The sequence below is a fragment of the Rhinatrema bivittatum genome, chromosome 3 (assembly GCF_901001135.1).
Source record: "Rhinatrema bivittatum chromosome 3, aRhiBiv1.1, whole genome shotgun sequence".
Taxonomy (NCBI): Eukaryota; Metazoa; Chordata; class Amphibia; order Gymnophiona; family Rhinatrematidae; genus Rhinatrema; species Rhinatrema bivittatum.
The window spans coordinates 162,476,832-162,494,258 of record NC_042617.1 but is presented as its reverse complement, the minus strand read 5'-3'; the positions used below and the strand labels follow the sequence as shown (position 1 = coordinate 162,494,258).

Genomic DNA, 17,427 nt, shown 5'->3' with positions numbered 1-17,427 from the left:
TTATAGTGCTGTAGCCCAACAGAAAAATGATTTTGATTGAGCTAAAAGTCCAAAAGAATAGGAGAGATCTGGTGCAAAAAAGAAACCCTGAAAGCTCATCTTGATATGTTGCTTGTATATAATACACTATATGAGCTCCAGAATCTCTTTGACGCATTGTAGCCATTAAGATTATATCTTAAATCACAGAGATTTGAAATTGTACTGGCTTGAGATTCATTCATGTTGGCAAAATATACCCAATTCCTACTACTACTAGTGGGCTTACTTTAATTTTTTTTCTTTTTTTCCTTTTTTTATGCCAATGTTTCAGGCTTTTAGCACCTGATTTGCATCATTGTACCAACTGTTTTTTCTCTTTTCAACCCTTTTATCATCTTAATGTGTTAATTTTTCAGATGAGATGTCACTGAAGAAGGCCCTTGTCTAAGCCTCAGTTATACACAAGCCTAAATCCTGCTGCCATTACTCCTCCTCCCTTTGCCACTGCCACAATTATTACTTTATCCCCTGGCCGTGGTGTGTGGCAAGCTGTGGATTACAACCTGGCAGCAACTTTTTACTAACTGGCCGATACAGTACAGTGTGCTCAGACAGAGCGCACTGTTAACCCGCCATTGGACGCGCGTTTTCCCTTACCCCTTATTCAGTAGGTCGGCGCTAATTTCTTCGGGCACCGGGAAAGTGCATAGAAAAGCAGTAAAAATTGCTTTTCTGTGCACCCTCCGACTTAATATCATGGCGATATTAAGTCAGAGGTCCCGAAACTTTCCAAAAGTAAAAAAAAAAAAATTTGAAGTCTGCGGCTGTCGGGTCAAAAACTCAATTTTGCTGGCGTCCGTTTCTGAGCCCGTGGCTGTCAGCAGGCTCGAGAACAGATGCCGGCAAAATCGAGCATCGGCTGTCAAACCTGCTGACAGCCACCGCTCCGGTCCAAAAGGAAGCTCTATGGACGCGCTAGTGTCCCTAGCGCCTCCTTTTACCTGGTTTTATCGCCGGGCCTAATTAGCATACTCTCCCGCAGACTTTACTGAATTGGCCCGTAAGTGTGGGACTCTGAGCTGTTGCATACTTGGCAGCATCCTGCTCTTTCCTTCTATGGCTTCGTGTTTGAAAAGGGAAGAAGGGCTACCACAAGATTGAATGTGAACTATTCCACAGTACTATGCTCAGTAGAAAATTGCTGCTGGCTCTTCTCAGCTGTAATCTTTAGATCTCAAGCTTGTTAGTGATATTCTTGGCTCCAAGACCTGCTATGTGGACCGATATGAGATGTATGTCACTGTCAGTCCCAAAGTGTGCCATCACAGGATTCTATCCACATGGGATATTGAACATAAAAGGTTCTTTTTGTTACTTCTTAATGAATGTAGAATACATCAGGAAATCCTAGTCTTTTTGGCATGAGGGCCACCCCTGACCTTTGAAACTTGGAGAGCCAGAGGGCTGAGGAGTTGGCTGAGCAGAGGGGTCCCCATTGGAATTTGTTAGTTGGGGGCTCAGCTCGCAAAGTAGTGACAGACCCTTAGTCTGTTTTACTTAAGGCATTTCTCCCATTCATGTCTGTGGGAAAATGCCTTAATGAATCAGGCCCTAAGCTTGTTAATGCATGTATTTATTTTGACTTAACACCTGCCATATCATTAAAAAAAAAAAAAAAAAAAAAAAAAAAAAAAGCAGCACTCGCAGCAAGGTACAATAGAAGAACATCAGAAATGGATATCATTTATACTTGATGTCCAGCAGCAGTAGCATCCTTCTCTTTTCCATCAGTAAGCAGGTTTTGAATTAGCCATGACATGTCAATGACATCTGGCGGCAAGAAACGACCTCATCTTTCCAAATTAGTATAGCTTTTAGCTCTACTGAGCATATATGAGAATTCCCATGCAGGCGTTGCCTAGTAAGCCTCTTCAGTCTATTTTTGTTCAAGTACAGAATGGATGTGTACTCATTCTCTCCATTTCTCTGAGCTTCTCTCCCACCCTCTGCCAATTTGTCATGAATATTGTCCTGCATGCTGCTCTCAACCAGGCCATGCATTGAATTCTGATTGAAGTAGTCTATGTACTTGATAGGGTATCAAATGATGCATAGACCGGTGATATAAAAGTAGTGCAGATAATTTCCACCTTCAGTCGGATGAAGGAAAGGTTTTAGCTTTTCTATATGATCAAGAAGGTACTGCACCATGTAAAATTGGTGAGAAAATCTGTGCACTTAAGGCCCAATTTTTAAAAGGGCCGCATGCGTAAAAACCGGTGGTTATGCGCATGGTTGTGCCTTGCATGCATTTTAGAAAGGGCCCGGCCACACACGTAACCCCTGTTATATGCAAAAGGGGCGGGGCGGGGAGTGGGCCGGGGCAGTGCCATTAGCCGCTGTCCTGGGGAAGCATGTGCTGGCAGCTGGCCGGCGCGTGGAGTTTACTTTTGCTCCCGAGGAGCAGTAAGTATAAAAATAAAAAATGGGGAAGGTTCCCTCCCAGCCAGCTCCTTAATTGGAGCGGACTGGAAGGGAACTGGGCAAAGGCCCGATCATGTCGCTGCATGTACTTTAGAATATTCCCCCCTCCTTTGTACTTGTGAGTTGCGGGCTGTCCACACATGCATGGATATTGCATTTTATAATGTGCACGCTGACGTGTGCATGTTACAAAATGATTGCGTCCATGTGCGTGCACCAGGAACTGCATGCACATGGACACGCGCATGCTCCTTTTAAAATCAACCTTTTAGCATGGAGTTCTGAAAAACTTTCTTCCCAAAATTGTCAAGCAATCTGGGATCCTTTCCTGGAGGTATATTGGAATACATTCTTGCCGCCTTTGCTTTTTCCAGGGTGGATTTCATGACAACAGATTGAAGTATTAGGACTAGTTCAAATCCTGGTGATATTTGTCCTCTTATATTTGAGATCTAACTTTCTTACGTAGGAGCAAGAGATGAGGTTTTTCCACATTTGCAGTTATATTATTATCTGGGATAGCTGCTAGTTCTGCTGGTGTGTCCAAAATTTGAAGAACAACAAAGATCTCTGGCCAAGGATTTTTATCCTTGCACACATTTACTCCAAGCATTTTTTTCCAATTTTATTTAAAAACTTTCAATAAGAAAGGTCTTCCAGAGGTGAGAGGAATACCTTGGAGTATCTGGTAGTGGATCAGAGGGTATTCCTCCTTGGAACTCAAGGGCATGGGAACACTAATACAGCTAACCCAACCCTTGAGAACCGAAGTACAAGTTTCAAGGAACATGGTGACTAAACTTTTGCATCCTTCAGGAAGGAGCTCCATTCCTGTCTCTCCCATCAAGTAACCTTAGTGATGGGTGCCCACACTGGACCTTAACCCAAGGAACTTGGTCTCTTGGAGAAAGACATTTTCAGATCAGTCTGTTAGAAATGAGAGCATTCAGGTATGCTCTGTTGACTTTCATACATCTTCTCCAAGGGAAGAGTATTCTAATTCAAACAACAAAGTGGCCATATTTTATGTGAAGAAACAGGGAGGCACAGGTCATGGACTTTCTGACAAGAAGCGATTTAAGAATATGGACATGCAAACATCAAGCTGTCTTACAAGCCACCTATCTCTAACATTCTAGCAGATTGAACAGAGTTTGCTGTCTGCATGAATGGTCTCTGCAGCAATCAACAGCTGACATACTATTTGACTTATGGGGTCTTCCAATGATCGACCTATTCACGTCTGAACAAAACAGAAAGCTGGAGAAATTTTGCTTATTTCTACTCGGCAAACTCAGGCTAGCTCAGGATGCTTTCCTGCTAGATCCAAATGTAAGTCTTATGTATGCTTATCCACAGATTCCACTGATAGAACAGTGCAAAAAGTGCGAAGGGATCAGGCTTGATTAATCTTCGTAGCTTTAGCATGGCTCAGGCATGCTTGGTTTGTGTATTTTGTACAGTTTACCAGCAGTTTTCAGATTCATTCATAGACAGACCCAACCGTAACAACACAAGAAGTAAGCCTGTTGCATCCAAATCTCCCATCCCTTAACCTGATGGCTTGGATGTTGAAAGCTCAGTAATCGCAGATCTTTCTTTACCCAGACAGATTGAGGACATAATAGTCTCTGCCAGGGAGCCATCAACTGGGAAAGCCAATGGCTTTAAATAGAAAAGGTTCTCCATATGGTGTCAACATAATGCATGCGAGCCTAAACATGTGAATCAGATCTTGTCACATCCTTAGTAAAAGTGCATCTCAGCACCATAGTGGAGTACCATATTCAAATTGACAGTAAATCTAGCTCTGTGCATACTTTGGTATCAAGATATATGAGACTTATGGCAACTTAAACCTTCGGAACTTCTGGTGCCATGGGATCTGAATGTTATATCTCAGTTGTTGAAGCCACTCTATGAACTGTTAGAATTGGCTTCACTTTATTTAAAATTGATTTCAAGTCTGCATACTGCCAGTGGTTCGTAGTGGATTACAAAGAAACATACGAATTAAACAATTTATACACGCATGTTAAAAATAAATAAAATAAATAAATGGTTATCATACATAAAATAAAACAAATACTAGCCTGTCATGAGAAAACACTGGTATTCTCTGCTTTTAGGTGCTTTCAAAAGCTAATTTTGTATAGATGTCTTTTAAAGCTTTTTTGAAGGTTTTGCTGCATGATATTAGATGTAGCTGCTCTGGAGGTAAGTTCCATATTGCTAGTGCTGCCACTGAGAAAGCCCTCTCCCTGGTAATGCCAAGTGGTGCTATTCTAATGAAGAGTACTTCTAAAAGATTCTTATTTTCAGATCTCAAGGCTCAGTTGGGTTTGTAGATTCACAGTATGGAGTTAAACCAAGGGATGGAATTATTCTGCAGAAGTTTATGAATCAATGTCATTTATTTTGTATTGAATTCTGAATGTAATTGGGAGCCAGTTTACAGCTGCAAGTATGGGTGTAATATGTTCTTGAGGTTTTGTTCCTGTAAGCAATTGGGTAGCAGAGTTTTGGACTATTTGAAGTGATCCTAATACATTATTGGGAAAGCCAATTAATACTACATTACAATAGTCTGTGCCAGTCAAGATTAAAGCTGGAAGTTCCGTATGAAAGTTTTATAGATTTAGAAGGGGTTTTAGGTTTTTTACCATATGTAATTTAAAGAGAGTTTTTAACAATATTTTTCATAGATAGTGTACTGTCGATGACACTTCTGTTGCGTACTTGTTGCTTAATTATGATTTTATGACCTTTAAAGAAGAAAGATGTCGGAAAGTTTTGATCTGGATTTTTTTTTGGGTTGGTAAGATGAGAATTTCTGTTTTGTCTATATTTAATTGCAATTTATTGTGAGATCCAGGAATGGATTGTACTTAATTATATATCAAATGAACTTAATGGAAATGACCAGGAGTGTTGGTATGCGGAAAGTAGAAAGCAGTTTGCAGATTGGAACAAGATATGTTAAAAAGTTTTATAGGTAATGCAGAGCTCTCTGGCACCCCAACGATTATGGGATGCCAAGAAGATTGTGCATTTCTGATTCTGACTTGAAATGATCTATCAGATAGGATGTAAACCAGTTAAAAACAGTGCCTTCAATTCCAAGTGAATGTAGACGGCATAGTAGTAATTGTGGTCTAAATTGTCAAAGGCTGCAGTGATATCCAGGAGTACTAAACTGTAATTGGTACCCTGGTCAAAACCATGAATGATATCATCTAATGATGAAACTAAGAAGATTTCAGTGCTCAAGGTTTTATGGAAACAAATTCTCAAGTTTTTAACATGGAAAGCAGTGTTTCTATAGCTGTGACATCAGCCAGAAGAGTCAGCAAACTTCAAGCATTAGTTAATTTTCAGGCATATATGCAAGTCTTCTACAATTTCTACCAAAAGTTGTATCAGCTTTCCATATCAATCAGTCGATCATATTGCCTACCTTTTTTCCATGACCACATGCACATTAAGGGGAGAAAGCCCTTCATACTCTGGATTGCAAAAGAGCCTTGGTGTACTACAAGAGAAGAACTCAGACGCATTGCCAAGCTTTGCAGCTCTTCGTATCTTATGGTCTTAAGTCACCAAAAGTACATGATCTGACTGGAAGGCAGACTGCATCCAGCACTGCTATTACAACCACAGGTCTACAAATTACAGACTCTGTCAAAATTCATCAAGTTAGTTATGTCCTCTTCCATTGCTTATCTGCGAGCAGTACCCTTGAAAACATGCAGTACTGAAACTTGGTCATCAATACACGCCTTTACTGTTTGGACAACCTCAAGGAGTGATAGTAAATTGGGAAAGCAGTTTTGAATAGCCTGTTCACACAGTAGTCTACTCTCCATGGTGGGGTCTCAGTTGCTAAGTAAATGTTCTGCTGCGACCCTCAGCTTGGGACTCTCCACTTGTCATAGCTAATTCAACCATTCTCATCGACTTAAAAAGCAAGTTTGCTTACCGTAAACGGTGTTTTCCATAGATAGCAGGATGAATTAGTCATGTTAAATACCCATTCATCTCTCTGGAAAGTCGACTGCCTAGCTAAATTCAGCTCTACACTCGACTGAGGAAGCTCTTGAAGCAATCCTCGTGGGAATTCCTGCACGTGTTCAGTCCAGTAAAAGCTCTATTAGCTAAGAGTGATGAGTCTGTTTGCGGCCAGATGACATTGCCCATATATCATGGCTAATTCATCCTGCTATCTCTGGAAAACAGTTTACAGTGAACAAGCTTGCTTTCTTCACGCTATCCAACATTTTCCCTTCTTTTGCCACCCTCCTCCCAGCTGCTTATAAGAATATAAGAACATGCCATACTGGGTCAGACCAAGGGTCCATCAAGCCCAGCATCCTGTTTCCAACAGTGGCCAATCCAGGCCATAAGAACCTGGCAAGTATCACTATTAGTTTCTTAAAGAATCTGATCACCACATTCACATGTCTCTCCTTACTGCTGCTGGGCAAGAATGGGAGGGCAGGGAGAGATACTAGGCAAGAGTGAATATCAACAGAAGAAATGAAGATATTTAGTATTTTGTTTTTTTTTAATAATTACTGTCTTCTGTTGGCATTCACCTATGGCTACTTTCTCCCCTCTTTGTCCCACTACTCATGCCTAGGTGATTTCTACCCTGTTCCTTTCTCCAGTGTTTTTGAGGAGGCACCTGTCCTTCCTGCAATGGTGAAAGGACGCCAGGGTGTCCCATGAGGATCCTGGCTGCTGCCTTGAAAGGGCTCCCACAGATGAGGATCCTTGCTGCTGCCTTGAAAGGTTGCAGTGAAGAAGCTCCCAGAAGCTGAAAATGAGCCCAGCGGTGTAGAGAGAGGGATCTCTCTGCTCAGCATGGCTGTATTTATTCACCTCCATTGGAACCTCTTAAATAATGTCATTGGTGAATTGGTAGGGAGGAGAGGAGCATATGGCAAGAAGCTTGCTGGAATATTTACAGCACAGCTGTGTTTATCTCCCCACCCCACCATGATGCCTCTTCATGATGTCACTGGAGAGCCTGTCAGGGGTAGGGGGGAGGAGAGGAGCGCAGGCAGGAAGAAGGAAGCAGGAAACTGTCAAGAGTTCCTTCAGTGTGTTCACAGGAACTGTTATGTATTCAGGCACTCGATGGATTGGAAAAATTGTGTCTACAGGACATAGTTAGGAGACCACTGGTATACATGATCCAAAGCAGAACATGTACAGAGGGATGCTAGATTGGTGAAACCAGTCAAAAACTAAGGACAAGAATAAATCTTCACAGATGAAAAAATAAAATTTCAGAGAAGAGCAGGAATGACACCTAGTTGGTGAAAATCTTTCAAAAGTTAAAAACTCCCTTAATGACTTTAAAGTGGGAGGCAGGGGCTGGTGTAATAAGGTGTCCCTGGCAAAGCACAGTTTAACCCGCAGTTGTGTGCATATTTTTGGAGTGCATACATTATTGCTCATGCAGCAAGAAGATTTGTATGTTTAAGAACCATTACTGCCGTCTTTTTTTTGCTGCAAGGTGCTAAGAGCAGAGCCCAGGTGCCGGTCTGGATCTATCAGGCACTGGTGACTTTTCCCTTGTACACCAGATCAGGTTTGAAGGCACACTGGTTGGGAAACACAGATCTAGATTGTAAGTTTGACTTGGCATTACTTTGTGGACAATCCAGTTGCTCCCTGCTGTGTTTGGTATGTTTTTAGTGCTTTTCTCCAGGGTAGCCAATTTGAATCTTATTATAAAAATAATTAATTTTTTCCCTAGAGTTGTATTTTTTTTTTTTTTATTATTCTTGGTGATATTTTTGTTTTGGAAAGCTTAGTTAAAATCTTAGTAGCATGATACTTAGAGATGTTTATCTTTAGAGAAGGGATAGACTTATCTGCAGTTGCTATATTCTGAGAATAGTATCCTAATAGGCTTGCAAGCCATCCAGTTTTGTTTTTACAACAGAAGATGGAGTTGTCCATCTTCATATTGATATCCTAAAGGAACTTATTACAGTTGGTTTCAATAGCACTTATTGTCACCTAATGGAATGTGCACTTTGAGGAAATATTTTTAGCTTGGGAGAAGACTTTTTTGACTGGCTGCCGAGCAGGATCAATTAGAATACAATTTACACCAGAAATTATTTAATCACTTCTCTCAATTAAAAGGGAAAATGCAAGAATTAGATTAACATTTATCCTAAGTATGCTTTAATATACATCTTTCATATAACCTGTAAATAGTACATTAGTCGTCTTCTTTCTGGAAACCAAAGCTCATATTTGAGGACTCTGGGTATTAGATATTTGTCTTCCTCACAAAACTATTAGACCTTTAGGATCACCCTTCATCATTATTGCCCTTCTGAGGAAAGGTTAGGGACTGTCTTATAAGACTTCATGATAGATCAGGATGTTATTGGCTTTTAACAGTCTAGTGCAAAAATCAATTTTATGTCATACTTAAAGCTCATTGGGGTCTGATACCACCTCTAAGAGTGGAGCTGAATTTCTCTAGAACTCTGTCATAACATTTTAGCCAAATTATGTAGTAATTTTTTTCTCCTTTTGGGAGCACTAGTTGCTTCCTGTGTAATACCTCTGTCCAAAGGAGCAGGAACCAGTGTGTGTGATACAGCTTCAGATCTTGCCTTGATATCAACCAGGTATGAGGCTGGCCATTTATAATGTTTATTAAAACCATTGCTTTTGTAAAATGTCATTTTATGAACTATCTAGATTATAATATCGGAGATGATTACAAGACAGCAGAGTTGTCCAAACTAATGCATTATAAAAGATGTAGCCTCCCTTGGTTATCTAGTTTCACTGCTTAGGTAATCTATTTTTGAAATAATGAATAGTAATACATTCATTTTTTTAGGTCTTTGATGTATAGTGAAGCGAACAGACGGGAGACTTTCACTTCTTGGCCTCATGTAGGATACAGATGGGCTCAGCCAGATCCCATGGCTCAAGCTGGGTTCTATCATCAGGTAAGAGAATCCATCATTACAATATGACAATATGCTGCTTTCCAGACTTGTTCTTTTGTTTATTTTTCTTTAGATTCTTTAGTTTTGACATGTGGCAATACAGTGTCATACTGTGGGGTTTATTATCTGTTTAAGCTATCTGAGGTAAAATAAGTTAAGCAGGGCAAGAGAGGATATTCCTTTTACTGTTATAAAATGAATGTCAGACAATTTTCAGTCTGGTTTTTCTGTATTGTATGATTTTTCTCTATTTGTTGCTGACCTTCATTAAAAATTTCAGTTACAAAAGACGCCCTCCAGACTCTGGAGGACAAAGGGAATGGAGTGCAGAAAACACATGGTCTGCTTGACCTTTGATGTTTTTAAGGTGGCATCATGAACCTCTGCCCTGGGGAGAGGTGCCTGCAGACTTGCCTGGTTGTGGTCCTCAGATCTCCATCCAGAGGTCCAGGAAAGACTTGTGGATGTGTCATATTCTGGAGAGAAACATTTTGGAGAAAAGGTGAAAGCAGTGGTAACAGAGATCCATGAACACTGTGCAATTCTACAGCAGTTCTCCACGGCTGCTCCAGATCTGCTAAGCAGCAGAGGCACTTTTTTCTAACTGAGGAAGCACTATCCTCTGCCCCTTAATCCTGATCATAGCAGGCCCCCCCCCCCCCCCCCGCATGCCAATCCAAGGTAGCAGAGCACTCCTTAGCTCAGCCAGAACCCCGGTTAACTCCCGGGAAGGGGTTTTGACTGCATCATGGAGACCTTAGCCTGCATCCCAGCGCTGATGTCAGAGGACCTCCCAGTCGGAGGCAGGCAGAGTTTTTACCTAAACTGTTGGTTCAGTGTAACCGGAACATTGGGTCCTCTGCATCATAAGAAGAGGGTCATATTAAATCTATTGGGTATTCCAACAAATCGTCCCTTGGACCCAAATTGCGGTCGCTCGCAGAATCAAGAACTGCTGGAAAGGAGCAGAGCAGTTGAACCTGTTCCACCAGGGAAAAGAGAGCTGGGATTCTATTCCAAGTATTTCCTGATTTCAAAGAAAATAGAACTTTGTCCCACCCTAGACCTAAGGACTTTGAACAAAATTATCAAAAGTTTAAGGCGCAGCGAGAAAGCATCTTGATTTCTTCAGAGGGGACTGGCTATGCTTTATTGATCTCAAGAATGCTTAAATTCAATTTAGCTTTTTAGCAAACTAATTGCTAGATTAATCAAAATGCTATAAATTTCCCATGAATAATCCCCCATGATTTAAAAAAAAAAAAAAAAAAAAAAGGGGGGGGGGGGGGGGGGCGGTATGGTTAGGGTAATTTTTGAGTTACCGCAATGTGTGCTATTTTAGCTCTTCACACAGGTATTTTACCGCAACATGCTAAATTTATCGTGCTCATGATATTTTTACTTTGCAGCTTGCAAAGTGCCTAGACAGTCATTTCCTTGTTTTGAGCTGCTCCTGGTGAGAGAGAGCATCTTTATAAGGCTTTCATATTAGTCATCCATTTATACCACTATACGAGGGTCATCTAGTAATTGGAGATGAGAAAGGTGCACAAAGATGAGATTTCTATAGTGTACACTCACCCTAGTTGATGCACACTCTACCTGGGTGCTATAAAGCTAGGGCGAGAGTACACTGTGGAAATCTCAATTTGTGTACCTTTTCTCATTCCAAATCACATCAGACTTTAACTGATGTGTACTGTGCTGTTGGTACATCTGACTGTCCATGTAAAACTGCCCCCCCAAACCCTAGACTGCCCCTAAAACTTCACCTTGAGTTACTAGATGACCCTCCTGTAGTGTGTTAAATACATGACTAATATGTGTTCCACCCCAGAGGCTCTCTCTACTCCATTCCACTCCTCCCCCTCCCCTCTCTTCCCAAACCAGGATTCGCAATATTTATCACAAACTTGTTTCGGCATATCGCACAGCTTAACACCAGAAAAAAAGGTGTAGTTATTTCTGGCATTAAAACGTGCGATAACATACACGTTTAACATTACACGCAATGTTAAACGTACTTCATTTTCATAAATTCTGCCCAAACTCCTCCTCTTTGACTAAATTTTCGGAATTTTCATATGCATCGCCCAATGCGAAAAATAACACATTATGGCGTTATCGCGGGCGTTAATGCCCTAATGCATTTTGATGAATGTCCCTGTTAAATAGGTTGTCTTGCACTTATCTCCCTTTATGTTGCACCATCCATCTGACCTTTAATTTTAATCAGATGCCCAGTCCCATCAACATGATGTCCAGTCCCAGCACAACATAATGCTGTCACCCCATACTTTACTGTTGGGATGGTGTTTGCTGATGAATGGGTAGTGTTAGGTTTGCACCACACATAGGGGCTGATTAAAAACAGTACACTCAGTAGAGCGTACTGTTTTGCCTGCGATTTGGACGTGCGTCCACAGCTCTTCATGCTTTAAGGGGATTAGTGCGTCCAAACTGTGGTGAAACTACTAGTGCCCAGAGCAGGCATTAATTTCTGAGCAGCCCGAAAAGTTGTATACTGCTTTTCTGTACATCCTCTGACTTAATATCATGGCAATATTATGTCGGAGGTACCAAAAGGGTTAAAAGGCTAAAAATAAATAAATAAATAAAAGTGCCATCAATCAGGTTAGGGGAACACCCTCAATTAACCAGCGTCCATTTTCCTAACCTGTGGCTGTGCACCGGTTAGGAAAATGGACGCTTGTAAAATTGAGCATCCGTTTTCCTAACTCGCTGACAGCCGACCTCTCCTGGGCGCCTGCTGCCAAGGAGGTGCTAGGGGCACACAGTTGTCCCTAGCGCCTCCTTGGCAGCATAACCCTCATTTAAATATTGCATTGTGCACTCAGGAGAGGTGCCTGGGCGTGCGATAGGAAAGCGGGAGCTGAACACTGAGTGCCCGTTTTCCGCGCTTATTTATTGCATAGGCTCCATAGTGTGTTGAATTTTGGCGAAAAACCTTCATTTTTTTTGTCTAATCTGACCATAAAAACCGTATCCCACATTTTGCTGGTTCACTCTGATGCTTTCTGGCAAACTTCAGATGTGCTTCAATGTGGTTTTTCTTCAGTAATGGCTTCTTTCTAGCCATCCTCCCATGCAGTCTAGTTGTATGCAGAGCTCTTGATATGGTTGACTGATGCACCTCCACTCCAGTCTCAGCCACTGAATTCTGTAGCTCCTTCAAGTGGTTGCTGGCCTCTCTGTGACTTCCCTCACAAGTCTCCTACTTGCTTCGATGCTGAGTTTTGAGGGACGACCATGTCTCTGCAGTGTCTGGGCGATATGATGCAGCTTCCATTTCCTCACAATTGCTCCAACAGTGCTCACTGGGACATCCAAGTTCTTGGATATTATTTTATAGCCTTTTCCTGTCTTGTGTATGTCTATAACTTTATCTTTAACTTCCTTAGGGGGTAATGCTCTTTGGTCTTCGTTTTCACAGCTTTCTTTCAGATTCACAGTCTGACCAATGGTACTGGAATTAGTGGGTCTTTTTATCCAGGAAAGTTGCCCTTTTTTAATGATTCACAAGTAGAGGCCAATTGTAAGTCAGTTGTTAGGGCATATCTTTCATCTGTGTAAACTTGGAGCTTCCACAGCACAGGGGTTGAATATTTATGCAAGTAGCATTTTTCAGTTTTTTATTTTATTTAAAAAAAAAATGCAGAGAAATAATGAATTGTGACTTTGAAAATTAACCTTAAGAGCATACTGGCTTGTAGTGAATATACTGTCTGGAACAAACTGTTAAGTGTCATTTGTTTTCTACACAAATTTTCTGACTTTTTAGGAGGTCAAATACTTTTGCAAGCGGGTGTATACATAAATTTAAATGTCTTTCTGTTCTCACAGGTCAAGCAGGATAGTAGTCCTCACATATGGGTGACATCACAGAATGGAGCCCAATCACGGAACACTTTTGTCAAAGTTTCTAGAACTTTGACTGGCCCCTACTGGGCACGCTCAGCATGGACTAACCCTGGAGCCAGCAGCGGTCCCTCTTCAGTCTTCTTTTTTCCGCGCAGCAGTAGCCACGCGGTTAAGGAGCTCTGCAAGGATTCCTGACAGGAATTTTCCTCACGGAATTATTAAAAGTTAAATTGCCCCACAGGGGTCCCTCTGTTAACTTTTTCAGTCCACGGTACTCCGGTAAGTTTTTACCTGTTTTCCGTTGATTACCGTCGCGTTTAGCCCTTGCGGCCTACTGGCCGTCGACCGTACTGCGGCTCGATTTTTTTTTTTCTATGGCCATGGCGTTGGGGTTCCGTTGGTGCCCGGACTGTACTCGTACCATGTCATTACAGACCTTCATAAAGTCTATGTAATGTGTCTTGGACGAGAGCACGATGTCTTGACCTGCACCAAATGTGCCCTAATGACACCAAAAGGTCGCAAGGCAAGAATGGAGAAGATGGGACTTCTCTTCCGTGCTCAAACCCCGACTCCATTGCATCGACGTCATCTGAACCAGCATAATCAATGTCGCGCCAGCATCGACCACCGACTGGTGACCGTCCAGCATTGACAACTTCTCGGCTTTTGACACCCTCTTCTACCCCTCAGGACCGAGGAGATCGTAAAGAGAAATATCGCCACCGGCATAGAAAGTCTCGGACCATCGAGGGAGCGAAACAATCAACCTCGCCATCGTCCGAGCCGCCGTCGAAGAAACCCCGTCCAGACAAGGCACTGACCTTTTCAGCGACCGGGTCACCGAGGCACTCCTCGCCCGACAGGGCATCGGGAGCCGCGACTCTGCCTTTAACGGTGGTCCCTCCGGCTATGCCTCTGCCTCCTTCTTCTGTTCCGGAGCTGGGGCTGCTTGCTCCAGGTCTCCGAGAAGAACTGGACCAGATGGTTCAGGAGGCCATCGAAAAGGTGATGCACCGACTCCAGGTTCCCCCGGCACCGACATCGGTACTAATAGTGGAACCGGCTACTGACCCGATTCCAGCAGCCTTGGCACCGTTATCGAGAATGGAAGCGCTTATAGCCGCTTTTCCACCGATGGACCCTGGGTCATCGATGGCTCCGGTGCCCTCCCCGCTTACTTTATCATCGGGAGGAGAAATACCGTTCCGCATTCCTCCATCAGGAGTTCTGCCTCAGCCATCAAGATCGGTGCCAATACCTCCATCGCTGGCATCGAGCCATCCATCTATGCCCTCGATGCCTGCGCTGGGGCCTTCATTGCTTTCATCGGTGCCTCCGGTTATTCCTTCGATGCCTTCGGAGCCTAGACCGGGACTTTCCGGTATCCAACTCCCCCATCCCTCTCCAGTTCCTAGAGGGACAGGTGCTGATCCTTATGATACCTGGACTGATGATTCCTCACCAGACACCGATGACTTGCCATCACCTCCTTCACCCACTGAGGGTAGAAAGCATTCTCCTCCAGAGGACCTTTCTTTCATAAATTTTGTGAAGGAAATGTCTGAATTGGTTCCCTTCCAATTACTAACGGAACAGGACGACAGACATCAAATGATGGAGTTGCTTCAATTCCTGGATGCGCCCAAGGAAATCACCTCCAACCCTATCCACCAAGTTCTTCTAGATCTCCTCAAGAAGAACTGGGAACATCCTGGCTCCATTGCACCAGTCCACAGGAAAACTGACTCTACCTATTTGGTGCCGTTAGCTCCAGGCTTTCAAAAGCCTCAGTTGGATCACCAATCTGTGGTGGTTGAATCTGCGCAAAAGAGAGCGAAAAGATCAAAATCTCACACTTCCTTTTCCCCTGGCAAGGAACAGAAGTTTTTAGTTACCATTGGTCGCCGAGTCTTTCAAGGATCAATGTTGATCCTCCGAATTTCCGCTTACCAACTCTATATGACCCAATATAATCAGGTCATTTTTAAGAAGATGCAGGAGTTGACAACCTCCATGCCTCAGTCTCTTCCAGAACAACTCCACACCCTAATTAACAAGGGTTTGGAGGCAGGAAAATATGAGATCAGATCATATTATGACATCTTCGACACTGCAACCAGATTATCTACAGCAGCTATTTCAGTGAGACGATGGGCTTGGCTCAAGTCTTCAGACCTTCGACCGGAAGTCCAAGATAGGTTGTCTGACCTTCCCTGTATAGGAGACAATCTCTTTGGCAGCAGATTCAAAAGACAGTGGCTGAATTAAATCATGAGACTCTCAAACAGCTCTCTCTGATACCTTCGGACTATCCTGCCAAACAGCCTTTCCGGAAGGATTCCAAAAAGTCTTTCTACAGACCAAAGACGTCCTACCCGCCAGCAGCCAGATGTCGTTCTTCGAGACCATTCCTCAAATCACAGTTTCGTCAGACCCAAAAACAAAAGCCACAGACAGCCCCCCAGCCGGGCCCTGCTTCTGGCTTTTGACTCTCGCGTAGAGAGTAGCAGCCAGATTCCATTACCACACATACCAGTGGGAGGATGGTTATGCCATTTCAACAACATATAGCAATCAATCACCTCGGACCACTGGGTCCTAGTAATTGCTCAGGGCTGTCATCTCAATTTTCTCTCCATCCCACCGGATTCCCCACCTCTAATGGCGTGGAAAACATCCCACCATTCATTGCTCCTGGAGCAGGAAGTCTCCCTCCTACTCCAGTCCAGAGTAATAGAACCAGTACCATTCCCTCAGCAAGGTCTCGGGTTCTATTCCCGGTACTTTCTAATACCCAAAAGACTGGGAGGCATTCGTCCAATTCTGGATCTACGAGCCCTCAACAAGTACTTCCAGAGAGAAAAGTTCAAGATGGTAACCTTGGGCTCGCTTCTTCCTCTTCTACAAAGAGGAGACTGGCTCTGCTCTCTCGACCTCCAGGACGCATACACTCATATTGCGATAACTCCATCTCATTGCAAATACCTGAGGTTTCTCATAGGCCCCAAGCACTATCAGTATCGCGTGTTTCCATTCGGCCTAGCGTTTGCACCACGAGTCTTTACAAAATGCCTCGTCGTGGTTGCCACCTTCCTCAGGACTCAAGGTGTTCAGGTCTACCCCTATCTGGACGATTGGTTAATCAGGGCTCCGACTCAGCAAGCCGCTTTGTCGTCCCTACATCTCACCTTAACCACTCAAATTTCACTCTGATTTCTAGTCAACTACGACAAATCCTGCTTTGTCCCATCTCAAACCTTATCGTTCATTGGGGCAGACTTGGACACCTTACAAGCAAAGGCTTTACTGCCTTGACAACGAACCCTCACTCTCGTGTCTCTGGCGCATCAGCTGCAGTCTCAACGCTCTATGACTGCTCATTGTTTTCTCATCCTCCTAGGACACATGGCGTCCTCAGTTCAGGTCACCCCAATGGCTCGCCTGGCCATGAGAGTCATGCAGTGGACCCTAAGGTCACAATAGACTCAATCCCTTCAGCCCCTGTCTACCATTGTCCACGTCACCGACTCACTCCGTCTGTCTCTCGCTTGGTGGACGAATTAAATCAATCTTCCTCAGGACTCGCCCTTTTAGGCGCCAAACCCTCACATAACTCTAACCACCGATGCTTCCAACTTCGGGTGGGGAGCCCATGTGGCCGATCTCTAAACACAAGGTTCTTGGTCTCCAGAGGAAGCCAAACACCAGATAAATTTCCTGGAACTACGAGCAATTCGATACGCTCTAAGTATTTCAGGATCGCCTGTCCAATCAAGTCATCCTGATCCAGACGGACAACCAGGTGGCCATGTGGTACATCAACAAACAGGGAGGCACAGGATCCTACCTTCTGTGTCAGGAAGCTGCACAGATATGGGCGGAGGCCCTCTCCCACTCGATGTACCTCAGGGCCACCTACTTGCCGGGAGTGGACAACGTGTTAGAGAAGTTGTCGCACCTTCTAACCCCACGAGTGGTCTCTAAACCCCTCAGTAGCGAACTCCATCTTCCAAAAATGGGGTTATCCTAAAATAGAACTCTTTGCGTCACCCCAGAATCGCAAAGTAGGCAATTTCTGCTCTCTCACTCG

The 17,427-nt window shown here is 43.4% G+C and overlaps 1 protein-coding gene across 5 annotated transcripts in view; it reads left to right on the top strand.

Annotated features, from left to right (window-relative positions):
* BIRC6 (baculoviral IAP repeat containing 6) overlaps window positions 1-17,427 on the top strand; it is a 1,045,545-nt gene that overhangs the window by 92,145 nt on the left and 935,973 nt on the right. For all 5 annotated transcript variants that reach the window (XM_029593898.1, XM_029593899.1, XM_029593901.1 and 2 more), the window contains exon 5: window positions 9,341-9,452. In XM_029593898.1, the coding sequence (XP_029449758.1) occupies window positions 9,341-9,452 (112 nt within the window). The remainder of the gene's footprint in view (window positions 1-9,340; window positions 9,453-17,427) is intronic.